Genomic DNA, 12,265 nt, shown 5'->3' with positions numbered 1-12,265 from the left:
CCTGCCATAGATGCATCCTCCATCCATTTCAAAGTTGATATATCAGTGCAAGATGATCAATCTCTTTTCTGCAATTTATAGTTAGAGAGTTGTCTAGAGTACTGAGAGTTCAAGTCACTTGCCCAATCTCACACAGTCAGACTGAGTCTGAAGCAGGACTTGAATCCAGAACTTCCTGACTTCAAAGTGAACTCTCTATCTATTATACCATGTTGCTTCTTAATAATGAAGTAATAAAGGGGCAGCTAGGAGGTGCAGTGGATAAAGTACTGGTCTTGGATTCAGGAGTACCTGAGTTCAAATCCGGCCTCAGACACTTGACACTTACTAGCCGTGTGACCCTGGGCAAGTCACTTAACCCTCATTGCCCTGAAAAACAAAACAAAACAACAAAAACCCCCCCCCCACACAAAATAATGAAGTAATAGGAATTTATGAAGGTAAAGACTCCAGGAGGATGAGTTCATCCTCAAGGCATTAGGATTCTAAGAAGGAAGTTCAATGGTCCATTTCTCTAATGTGTTTCTGCCCCTTCAGTGCATTTAATTTTGTACTGAAATGTAGACATAAATCTTCTATTTCTCTAGACAAAATATAAAAATATGTTATGAATATTGGTAAAATTATCATACAGATAATTGGGGGGCCCTACCAGGTCAAATCTAGCTCTACCTCTAGGATCCTATCATCCAAATTAAGGGTTGCCCCCTCTACTCTGACAGCACTGAATGAAGTCATTGTCTTTCACTCAAGATTAATAACAGTGAAATAATTTTTTGTTTTGTGAGGTTTTACAGAGAACATTTCGGAGTTTTTCTGTGGTGTGTGGGGGTGTTGGTGGGTGGGTGGGGAAATGAGAGGATAAAGAGATGGTTGTTAGTAATAAAAATGAAAGTTTCTTGCCCTTGAGATAGAGATCAGAGCTGTAACCAGGGTGTGGTAACTTTACCTTTTTCCCAGGATACTTGCATTTGGGGAGGGGCATGTTTCCTTCTGACGGCAGTCCAGAGATTGCCATTCCCATGCCTGTGACCCTCCACTAGCCTACATTAAATAAATGTACAGGGTGTCATGCATAGAGTCCTAATGCTAAGGTGTTCCTCTCCGGGGGACCTCTTTCTTGGCCAGTCCCCTCAGGGGCACAGACCAGACTCTCAGAAGTCTGGGGACAATTCTAGCATTACACTACTTGCAGCTGGACTGTTATTTATTTTGTCACCTCCACCCCTACCTCCACCCTCACTGGCTTTGTGTTCCATCAAACTGCTTCTGCCTAGCTGTTGCTGTTCCCCTCTACAACTGTTTTTGTGCTGTGTGGAAAAAAAAATTCTAGGTACAGCTCTGGGGGGAGCTATGTAATAAGCTGAGAGTATAATTAGCCAAGAATTAGAATCTAAGGTCATATAGACCCCACTTTGAGCCTAGATGGTTGTTGGTAGTAATCTCCAAGCTAGTTTGATGTTTATTATTATTAATTGTACTTATGTGTCTCTCCTGTGATACCTGAAGATGACACTTAATTCTTCAATAAATTCCCATTTCTTTATGTGTAGGCAGCATATTCATTTACAACTGGTTCCAAGGTTGAAATTTGGCAATAGATAATTTTGGCTCAGGAGAGTGCAAACTTTTCTCTTACTTTGGGTTTGTTTAACTAGATTTTCTTGAACAAAAAAGCAGATTAACCCAAACACTGTTTAGTTGTGCCAGCCTATCTTTCCAGGCTGATTGCACATTATTCCCTCTCACATACTCTAGGGATTGCACATTCTAGCCAAATTGGCCCACTTGCTATTCCCAGTATCCAGCAGTCTATCTCCCTTCTCTATGCCTTTGTCTCCGATGAGTTTCCTCAGGGCTCAGCTGAAGGGCTGCTTCCTACAAGAACCTTTTCCTAATTTCCCCAGTTGGTTAGTGAAGCCCCACACAAGATTACATTGTATTTATTTTATATTTGCTTATTAGTGGGCACGGTTTCCCCAGTAGATTGTAAGCTCCTTGAAGGTAGGGAGGATATTATTTGTATCCCCCATGGCTAGCCCAGTGAGTGGGTGGTACACAATACTTGCTTAATCAATGCTTATTAAACTGAATTGAGCTGTTTTAGAAATATAAATGTAGTGGGAAAGATTGGTCTGGAGCATATCTCAGGACCTCATAATGAACTCAGGTTTCTTCTGGTGAGGTATGTTCTCTAGTCCCTTACTAATGGTCACATGGGAGTAGCTCCTGGATGGTCCTTTGGCTTCCATGATGGGGATAGGAAGGGGGATTGTGTCAAAGATGATTGGTGACTGAGCCTGAAAGAGCTGTTCATTTTTGAGGTTACAAAGGATTGAAGAAAAATAGGTTCTGCCCTCTTTTGATGCAGTTTCTTTGTTCAGATATAATTAACACCAGTCCTCCTTTGATCTTCCAGAAGTGAGGGAGGTTTCTTTCTCTTCCCCCTACTCCAAGGAACAATGATGACTGCATGCCCATGGCAGGAAGAACATACGCTTGCCAAGCTATCCTGAAGCTGGACCTCAAATCACTAACTGGTTCTTCTATTTTAGGTTTCTTTCCCTGAGCAAACGTCAGTGAACACCTATTCTGAGAACTGGATATTTCTAGACCCCACACCCTAGGTTCCCAAACTAACCTTGTGAATTTAAGAGGTTGGGAGGTGGCTGCCCAGTGGAAGGTATTTACTGCAAGAATTCCCTTTTCAGAAGAGATGACCATCTTTTGGATGATGCTATAGCTGAAAAGAAATTATCCAAATATCTAGATGTCCCTAGACTAGCTGGCTTGACCAGGCAGATCAAATCAATTTTGTGAGTTGCTCAGACAGTCTAGATCCATGATGAATGTGCTATCTTTGTTCAGCTGTTCCACTAGTCTACCTTTGGGGAGAGTGTAATAGAAATGATGGGTTATTGTTTCCTGTTTTTAATATTTGTTATCAGTCCTTTGTCTGTTAAGCCTTTTTTTGTGATGGAAGAAAAAATAGCTGTCCTATTCCAGATATGTAACACCTTGTACATATTTTGGGGAGACCCTAGATATGAGCCATCCCTAACCTTGTTTTAAGAGATTGCCCCCTGAGATTCTGGGGCTGGGGGATAATGAGCCAGAGTCATAGAGAAAAGCTTGACTTCTCTCTTTGGAGTTAGGCTCTCCTAGGATTTTTTTTTTTTTAGTGCGGCAATTGGGGTTAAGTGACTTGCCCAGGGTCACACAGCTAGTAAGTGTTAAGTGTCTGAGGCTGGATTTGAACTTAGGTCCTCCTGACTCCAGGGCTCTATCCACTGCGCCACCTAGCTGCCCCCTCTCTCCTAGGATTTTACTTGGTTCATGTTAAGTCCAGAATAGTAACTTCCCTTTTCTGGGAGGGGACCCCTTAGACTGAAGAGAACACAAAGGGTTGTTTTTTTTTTAAGTAACAGCATGGACTTATTCAGATTTATTTTATCTCTTGATAGTAGTGTAGGATCCATAAATTACTTCTAGGGAATTATGTCTCCCCCACCCCACCCAAAAAAAAAAAAAGGCTTATTGCCTCACCATGTTTCCAGGCTGCTGCCCTGGGAGGTTAGATAGCCAGAGGTTGACTTATATCTTTCCCAAAGATGATACTTAGTAATGGAAGGACGTGGGAGACTAGAAATGACTAAGAGGATTGAACACAGAGTAGCAGAATGCCATCAATAATCATTTACACTTTTTATTTGGAAAAGAAGGCAGTCCAAGGGCAATGGTTTCTTTTAGTACTAACACTGGATCCCATCCACATTGAACCAGGACACTTCATGACAAGAGACCTTCCATCCTCAGATCCATCCAGTTCTGGGAGTTCAAGTATGTGGAAATTTGCCTCTATTAGGAAAACAGTGAGTTTGTTTTGCTTTTAATCCCGAACTCTGATGAAGATTCCTGAACCCTGAACCTGCAGGCAGGCAGGCAGGCAGGCACTCGAGACATCTCTGACCCTGTTCTAAGACGTTTTTTCTCACCCCCACTCCCATCAACAACTCAGTCAGTGGTCATCTTAAAATGGTGCAGGCCCAGTACTTTACAAAGACCGATGGCTAGAGATTTCTCCATTGTCTTGATTTAAAGAACTGGGCAACTCAGGGATCTGAGCACAGCTAAAGGCCCCAGCCAATCCAATGCTTGGAGATATACAATATATACATGTATATTACATAGTCCCTTTAAAACAGGACTTAAACAAACCCCCACCAAAAACCTAGGCCAACTTGTAAAGGTGTCTTCAAATGACCCTGGGGAAAGATGCTTAAACTAAAGCTTTAGATCAGGCTTTGAAGATATTAAAACTGAAATCACAGCTGGCCTTAATGGAATGCCTAGGAAGTGCTTACTCATGCTAAAAAATGCTACAGTCAGTCACTCATTCAACTCAATATCTGTGATTTGACCTCAGAAGTTCAGGATGTTTTTGGATATATCCTGTAGGCAAAATGATTAAATACTGATTTTTAGGTAAAATTATTAAGTGCTGAATTGTAGGAAAGATTATTAATAATTTCATTGAATCTAGCCTTGCATGACAAGAAACCAGATTTGTATCGCTTAGCGATCAAACTAATTTAATACTTAAGCTTAGGATCCTGGGTTGTACCAACCCCAGAAAATTTCTGGGGACCCAAAGATTGCTGTTTGGCAGTTCCGGTTAATTTCTAGTTTCCTGAGAAGTACATTTTAATTAATCTATGTGAAGTTTGATTAATCTATTGTACCTTATTTGAAAAAGTTATTATGCATTAACCAATCAGCTGTTTCTTTGCTCCTTTGTTTGAATCCTATATAACGTACAATTTTTAGAGATTAGTGGGAGGGGACAAGTCACCTATTTTGATTCTCTCCTAGGCAGGACAACTTAATAAACTTCTGAAATTAGGAATCTTTTGTTCTCAGCTCACAAATTCATATAGTGTGATGGTAAGTTTCCTGAATGGCTTACTCCTTTCCCTTTAAGAGGAAGCTAGTATTGCTTATAACCTGATTATCTCTCTCTCCTGGCCTTCTTTTCCTAAGAGTTTCTGAGCACGGAGGGTCTTTTTCTTACAAGCTGAGTTATTGTTAGAGGTTTCCCAGGGATTTCTTGGCCTTACTGGAGAGCTGGTTATTGTTAAACAGTGACCCTTATGTTTATCCTCTAGTCTGGGACCAGTATGAGAATATCCATTGGACCCTTGGGAAAGTAACTCAACCAATACTCTCTACAAAGAGGGGAATAAGCTCATTTGATTTCAGAGAAAGGAGCCCCTGCCCTTCTCTGACCATCCTCAACCAAATCCAACCAATCCCTTAAATCCCTGTCTCTCAGACCAGTGTGGCACAATGCATACTGAGCATGAACTTGGTGCCAGAGGACCCAGGCTTGAGATGAGGCTCTGCTATTTATTATCTGTGTATCCTTGAGTAGGGACTGTCTTTTTTTTTTCCACTTGTATCTGTATGTCCAGTACTTGGCATAAAGCTAGCTAGTGCTTAACAAATGCTTGTTGTCTGCCTACCTGCCTTCTCTGGGCCTCAGTTTCCTTATCTGTAAAATGAAAGTTTTAGACGAGATGACTTCCGAAATTCCTTCTAGCTCTAAATCTACAGTCCTATTTCCTTAGTTTCACACTTGGGACATTGTGGCTTATGAAAACCATACTAAGAGAGCTTAAACATAAAACAGACTGCAAAGGAAAGTTGATAATTTTTTGGTAGCCATCCAATATACCAGAAAGACAGTGGTTTCAATAAGGTGCCTTAGGTCACAGAATCATAGCACTAGAAGAGACTTCAGACCTTCTTCAGCCCCCATTTTACAGACCTAGGAAACCAAGGCCTAGGAGAGATGATGGATTTGCCCAGAGTCACATAGATCATATCAAAGGCCGGATTTGAACAAGGATCCTCTGACTGTAGCCATAACTCTTTCCATTGTACAGGTGTGTCTCAGGATGCCTTGCATTCCTGGCCAATTCTGATCATCACAGATCAGAATTCTGAGGTTAAGGATAAAGCCCAAATTTCTATCCTGCCAGTGGTTCTCAATCTGAATTATTCCCTGCGCCTGATGCATCTGGCTCACTTTAAGCCAAAGTCTTAGAAGAAGTGGTTGGGAAAATGGAGAATGTTTAGCCCCATTAAAAATGTCACAGTTGTTGGGTAAACAGGCAGTTCACCCAATCACTTTCTATGTGCTGAGGGAACAGTGATAGGTTTCATGAATGAATATGTCCTCTGTCCTCTCTTTAATGAATGCAGATGCCTTGGGCTGGCATGCTGCCCTCCGCCTCAGCTTTCTCTGACCATAGGAGCAGCAGATGCTTTGCTTAACTTGGAGTGGATTGTGTCAAGCACCTCCTGACCCCACTGTAGAAACTCACACTTGGCAGAGTGCCTCTGCCAAATTGTTAATCCAAAGTTTGAGGCTTTTACCTTTACAGAATCCAGAGCAGTGGGGCTCACATTGGTTAAAAGGCATATTGGAAGATGTGTGGACCAAATGGTGGTACATATAGTACAGGGTCTCCAAAAGAAATTACATGCCATCCTTCTACCCCCATGTCCAATCTCTACATCTCCCATGGTGGCCACAAATGCCTTGCTAGTATGATATATTTTTTAAAAACACAACAGTCAATAGTTAGAGGAGTCCTGCCCTTGTGCTAGATTACTTGAAATGCCTCAGTTGTTCCTTTCATGACTAATGACTTATTAGCTACTTTTTTGGTCTTCTTTAGAAGCTTGAAAAGCATCCAGCTTTCTCTGTTGCTTTTGTTTTTTTCCTTAACTTGTGTGTGTGTGTGTGTGTGTGTGTAAGCTAGCTCTATCCTCCCTATGATTCTGTTTCATTAAGCACTAGTGCCAGAAGTCGGCCACATTTCCTCTTTTAATTGTCAATTGCTTCCTCACTGAGGATAAACCATGTAGCTACTGGAAAAAAATATCAATAAAGATTTTGTTTGAGGTGAATAGATTTGTCCCCACCTCCCACACATCTTAGAAGACTCTGCAAATGGATAATGAGCTAGGAACAGAAATGAGAAGCAGGTGGAGACTGGGTAGGGTTGCCTTCTGAAAATTGCAAGATTCTTTTAATGGCTCGAAGATTTATCCTGAAAAAGCGGCCCATCTTATTTAAACACCTATTCTCTTCCAGTGATATTCTATGACTGCTGGTCAAGGAGCACCACGGTCTCAGAAGAACTGGATTTGTTGCCCAAAGGGCAACAAAGAGGCCCGCAGTGGGTGGGAGACAGTTGTAGCCCATCCCAAGTCAGATATAAGGAGAAATCGTGAAAAGGATGTTCTTACAGAAATATATGACTGAAAAAGAAGATGGCCAGGCATGTGTTGAGGGGGAGATATAGGCCCCATGATGTCCTCACAATCTCAACAGAGAATAAGGAAGACTGGATGGAAGGACTCTGGGTATATCACCAATGGTGAACTTTTGGAGGATGTTGGAAAGAATCCAAAACAATGGGTAGACATGAATGGGAGGGGACCTTCATCATTGGAGGGAATAGCCACATTGTTAAGATCACATACCCATAGCTGAATGAAGCTGCTCTTACTATTCCCTTTATGACAACACCATGGGACAAGGCATAAGGACACTGAGACTTTGATATTAATTGGCACTTATTTTTCTTGTTTTTGAATAAGATGAATGGTGAGTTTATAATTTTGGATGCTTCAAGGAGGACATCACCCCAATTAGGACTATCTTTCAGACTGAATTGGGGCCTGAATTCTTGCCCCCAGAAATCTTCTGTCAAAGTTTATTTACCTGGGGAAAGTCATATCAACTTTTTAGGTCAAGTTATTTTTGGAAAAGGTCCTTAAAAACCTTGGAAAGACTCATATGAACTGAAAAGTAAGCAAAACCAAGAGTACAGTTTAAATGATGAACACAATAAGGTAAAAGAAAATAATACTATGTCTAATCAAAAGAATGACTAATCATGACTGCAAAGGATTGATGGTGAGACATTATCCTCTCCTTTTAGCAGAGAGGTGGTAGAATGTAGATGGGGAATGAGGTATACATAAGTTGCCAATGGTTTGTTTTGCTTAAAGATCTTTACAAAGAGGATGCCCAGGTGGGGTTTGGAAGAATAGGGCAATCACTGGAAAGTAAAAGGCATCAATAAAACATTCATAGAAAAGGTGGGGGGAGTCTTCATAAGTGAGACAGCAATTTAGCCTCTGATTGCCCCTACAGAGATAATGACCAAGCTCTGGTGCCCTGTTATCTCTACATAGCTTATCCTGCCTCCTTGGCCCCAGTCACTTTGGCATCCTTGTTTTCTGAAAAGAATTCATCAGAGGTTCCCTGGTGGGTTTATTTCAAGAAGTAATCGAGGAGGGAGGTAGGGGTGGAGCTGGACATCTAGCCACCATATTTATCTTTAATGGCTCCATGAATCCAGCCAAGGAGAAAGAAAATATCAATTAGGTCCTGCCTTTGAACAGAATTCCTGGCAATGATGGCCAAACAAGTCACTGGATAAAATTTGTGTCAGAGTGGCCTCAGTATAAATAACCCACAGCAGGAAAATATGACTTTGGGTTCCCACCTCTTAGCATCCTTAACTTCCTTCAAACTTGAGCTCATGCTCCATCTCCTATGGAAAGACTTTCTTTTTTTGTTTTGTTTTTTTGTTTTGTTTTTTTTGAAGGGCAATGAGGGTTAAGTGACTTTCCCAGGGTCACACAGCTAGTTAAGTGTCAAGTGTCTGAGGCTGGATTTGAACTCAGGTCCTTCTGAATCCAAGGCCAGTGCTTTATCCACTGCACCACCTAGCTGCCTGAAAGACTTTCTTGATCACCCGCTTTGTTCCTTCTCCTCAAATTGCCATGCACAGTTATCTTTTCCCTGTGGCAGGAGTTAGGGCATGAGACCCGTCATCGGGAAAGTCTGTGCAACATTTTTTTTTTTGGCTTTCCCTTTGTACCAGAGAAGTCTGTATTATTATGGTATTAAAAGATAAAATGTTGATATCATATAATACTATACATATATTTTATGCATTTCTGAGTTTCTAAACTTTTTCTGTGTCATCTGCAGGCTTCCACAAAAATTCCCCCTAATTCCCTTTTAATTTCTTATGCTGACCCAAGATATATGGAAACCTTGATGGGGAAAGTAGCAATGTAGAAGGGATAACCGTATATCCTTCTTTGCTGTATCCCGGTCAAGTAAAAAGTAAGCTCCTGCAGAGCTTACCAGTTTTTTTCATTTAATTGTTATATATCCACACCCTTGTCCCAAATGGGAATTTAATAAATGCCTATTGGGTTGGATATGATCAGAGAATCGGAGATAGTAGGGACCACAAGGGGCATCAAATCCAGTCCTCATCTTACAATGAGGAAACTAAGGCCTGGAAAGTTTTGATGACTTCCTCAGGTTTACAAAGCTAGGAGGGAGTTGAGGTGGCATTAAACTTCATTTTCAATGTTCTCTGTCCACCACACCACACTCTCAATAAGAGTGGATTTTTCATGGGAAACACTGTAAAAACAGCGTTTCATACCGGCTCACGGCATGAGGTATTTGCCTTCCAAATTTGGCAGACTCATTTTCTGGAGAGGAGCAATTGGGTAGGCAGGATGGGAATTCTAAGAGACGTCTTATCTTTCCTCCTCATTTCACCCTAGGTTGATGGAATCCTTGTTCTATTTCCAGTGCTCTGGGAAGAGTAGTGAAGTGCAGCAATATTTAGGATTAGCAGATGGAGAGTGTGCCTGTGTCTGGCAGGCTGATCCAAAGAAACTGATTATGTGCTGGATCCATAGCTGTGAGGACCAGCTCTCAAGTCTATGGATTATAGAGACCCAGCACCCTTTAGTCCTTAGTAATAGTGCGACAAATGCGTGGGGCAGGCGAGGTTCTGCAGGGTGTCCAAACCCTCTCCATTCCTATGCAGGAAGAGGCTGGAGGAATGGGGGCAGACTGACATATTTCTTTTTTCTTTTTCTTTTTCTTTTTTTTTTTTTGGTGAGGCAATTGGGGTTAAGTGACTTCCCCAGGGTCACACAGCTAGTAAGTGTTAAGTGTCTGAGGCCAGATTTGAACTCAGGTCCTCCTGAATCCAGGGCTGGTGCTCTATCCACTGCGCCACCTAGCTGCCCCTTAGACTGACATATTTCAAGACCCAGACAGGGCCGCTGCTATACATCATTGATACCAGGGGAGCACAAGGGCAGGCTATTATTTTTCCCCCACAAGACTGACTGGAGTGCATCGCTTCCTGTTCCAGGCCCTGTGACTTGGCTGTCATGTTGTTGATCTGATAGATCCTTCCTCACCCTGTCTGTCTTCATGCCCCAGGATACATTAAGAGGAGTTCCATAAAAGAAGAATAATATTGGCCTTGACTTTGGGGTCTCCTTGGGTCTTCCTTCCCACCCTCAAGGGCTCATCATAAAAGAGAGAAGACTCCATAATCAAGACCAATCGTTTGGGGTTTGGGGGCTTGGTTTTTGGTAGGAAGAGGAAGAGAAGAATGGAGGAAACACTGCTTTCAACACTGCTCTGCCTCCATGAAGCCCTCTTTCTCTTGCCCAGAAGGCTCCACTTCCGTGTAGGTTCCATGACTGGTTCGGTTGCGGAATTTCATGGCTGGCCAGTGATGAGGTCTCCGCTGCAGAGTCAAGCACACACACAGATTCGAAGTCAGTGCACAGACTGTGGAGATCCAATCACAGTGGGAAGAACAAAGGGCTACTCAGAGCAAGGGGACAAATACTGGGAACATTTGGAAATATGAAGAGAATTACCCTTATATAGCAGGAGTTCTTAATCCCTGGGGCAGTCTGGTGAAACTTATGGCTTCCTTTTCAGACTAATATCTTTAAATGCATAAAATAAAACACATAGGGTTCCTCTAAAAAGGAAACCAATTATTTTGAAATATAGTCGTCAAAATATTAGAATAATAAATTCAGACACCAGATTAAGAAACCCTGCAAAGAACATGAGAAAATAGCTTGTATTGAACTAATGGTTTAAGATTTGCAAAGCACTTTACATGCATTATCCTATCACAATAGCTCTATTAGGAAGGTTCTCTTAATATTCCCAGTTAACAGATTTGGAAACAGAGGTTCAGAGATGTTAAGTGACTTGCCCCCAATCATAGAGGTAGTAAATGCCTGAGGCAGGATTTGAACTCAGGTCTTCTTGAATTGGGATTTCTATCCATTCTGCCATGCTGCTTCAATAAATTGGGATACCAACTTATATGACCTAGAAAGAGGTTCAAAATGGCAGTAAGGGAAATAACCTTATATAATAACCTTAATAAGGGTTTGTTGGAGGTTAAGGTAGTTCACAAATCTGTTGTTTTGGGCAAGAAAATCTAGGTTGGATAAAGGAAGCTAAGAGTAAGGCAAGGTAAAGAGAGAATTTAGTTATATAGTTCAAAGTGAGGAGAAATAGAACATTACTTTTCATAGCTACAATCTATGTGAAATGGGCTCACTGGAATTGTAAAACAGCAAATCATCAGTATTATTAATGTTATTATTGTACATGGTATAGTGGATTAGTGTTAGGCTCAAAGGCAGGAAGATTTGGGTTCAAATTACATTGCAAATTGACTCTTACTATTACATAAGTCAATCAATCAATCACTTATCAATTGATTGATTGCCTCAGACAGCTCCCTAAGGACTAGTAGGCAGCCAGGTTGCATAGTGGATAGAGCACTGGGCCTGGAATAAAGAAGACAAGAATTCTAGGAAATGGGTGTTATCATTAACCCCATTTGACAGATGAAGAAACTGAACTGAGAGATTAAGTGATTTGAACAGTGTTCACAGCTGGCAAGTGTTAAGTCTAAGCAGCTAATCTTCCTAACTCCAAGTCCACTTCACCACCTAGCTGATTACCTAGCTGATGCTTCCAAATCAACCAAAACTTGAGGTTTTTTGTTTATTTTTTTGTTTTTTTTTTGGTGGGGCAATGACGGTTAAGTGACTTGCCCAGGGTCACACAGCTAGTAAGTGTTAAGTGGCTAAGGTGGGATTTGAACTGAGGTCCTCCTGAATCCAGGGCCAGTGCTCTATCCACTGCACCATCTAGCTGTCCCCCCAAAACTTGTTTTTGAGCCGCTAAATGTGCATGTTAAGGGAGAGACAATTTCCTCCTTCTGACTTTCCTACTTCCTTCTCTTAGTGCTCAACTGGACAGCAAGAGCTGACTGTGCTAATTATGTAGTATTCTTATATGATAAACCCTGAGAACATAAAG

General features: G+C 41.5%; 1 protein-coding gene across 5 annotated transcripts in view; it reads right to left on the bottom strand.

The window, feature by feature from the left end:
- Nucleotides 1–3,692: 3,692 nt before the first annotated feature.
- PLXDC1 (plexin domain containing 1) overlaps nucleotides 3,693–12,265 on the bottom strand; it is a 128,647-nt gene continuing 120,074 nt past the window's right edge. For all 5 annotated transcript variants that reach the window (XM_044003724.1, XM_044003726.1, XM_044003722.1 and 2 more), the window contains exon 14: nucleotides 3,693–10,655. In XM_044003724.1, coding sequence (XP_043859659.1) covers nucleotides 10,536–10,655 — 120 coding nt within the window. In that variant the 3' untranslated portion in view covers nucleotides 3,693–10,535. The remainder of the gene's footprint in view (nucleotides 10,656–12,265) is intronic.

This window comes from Dromiciops gliroides, chromosome 4 (assembly GCF_019393635.1).
Source record: "Dromiciops gliroides isolate mDroGli1 chromosome 4, mDroGli1.pri, whole genome shotgun sequence".
Classification (NCBI taxonomy): Eukaryota; Metazoa; Chordata; class Mammalia; order Microbiotheria; family Microbiotheriidae; genus Dromiciops; species Dromiciops gliroides.
This window is presented reverse-complemented; position numbering and strand designations above follow the sequence as displayed.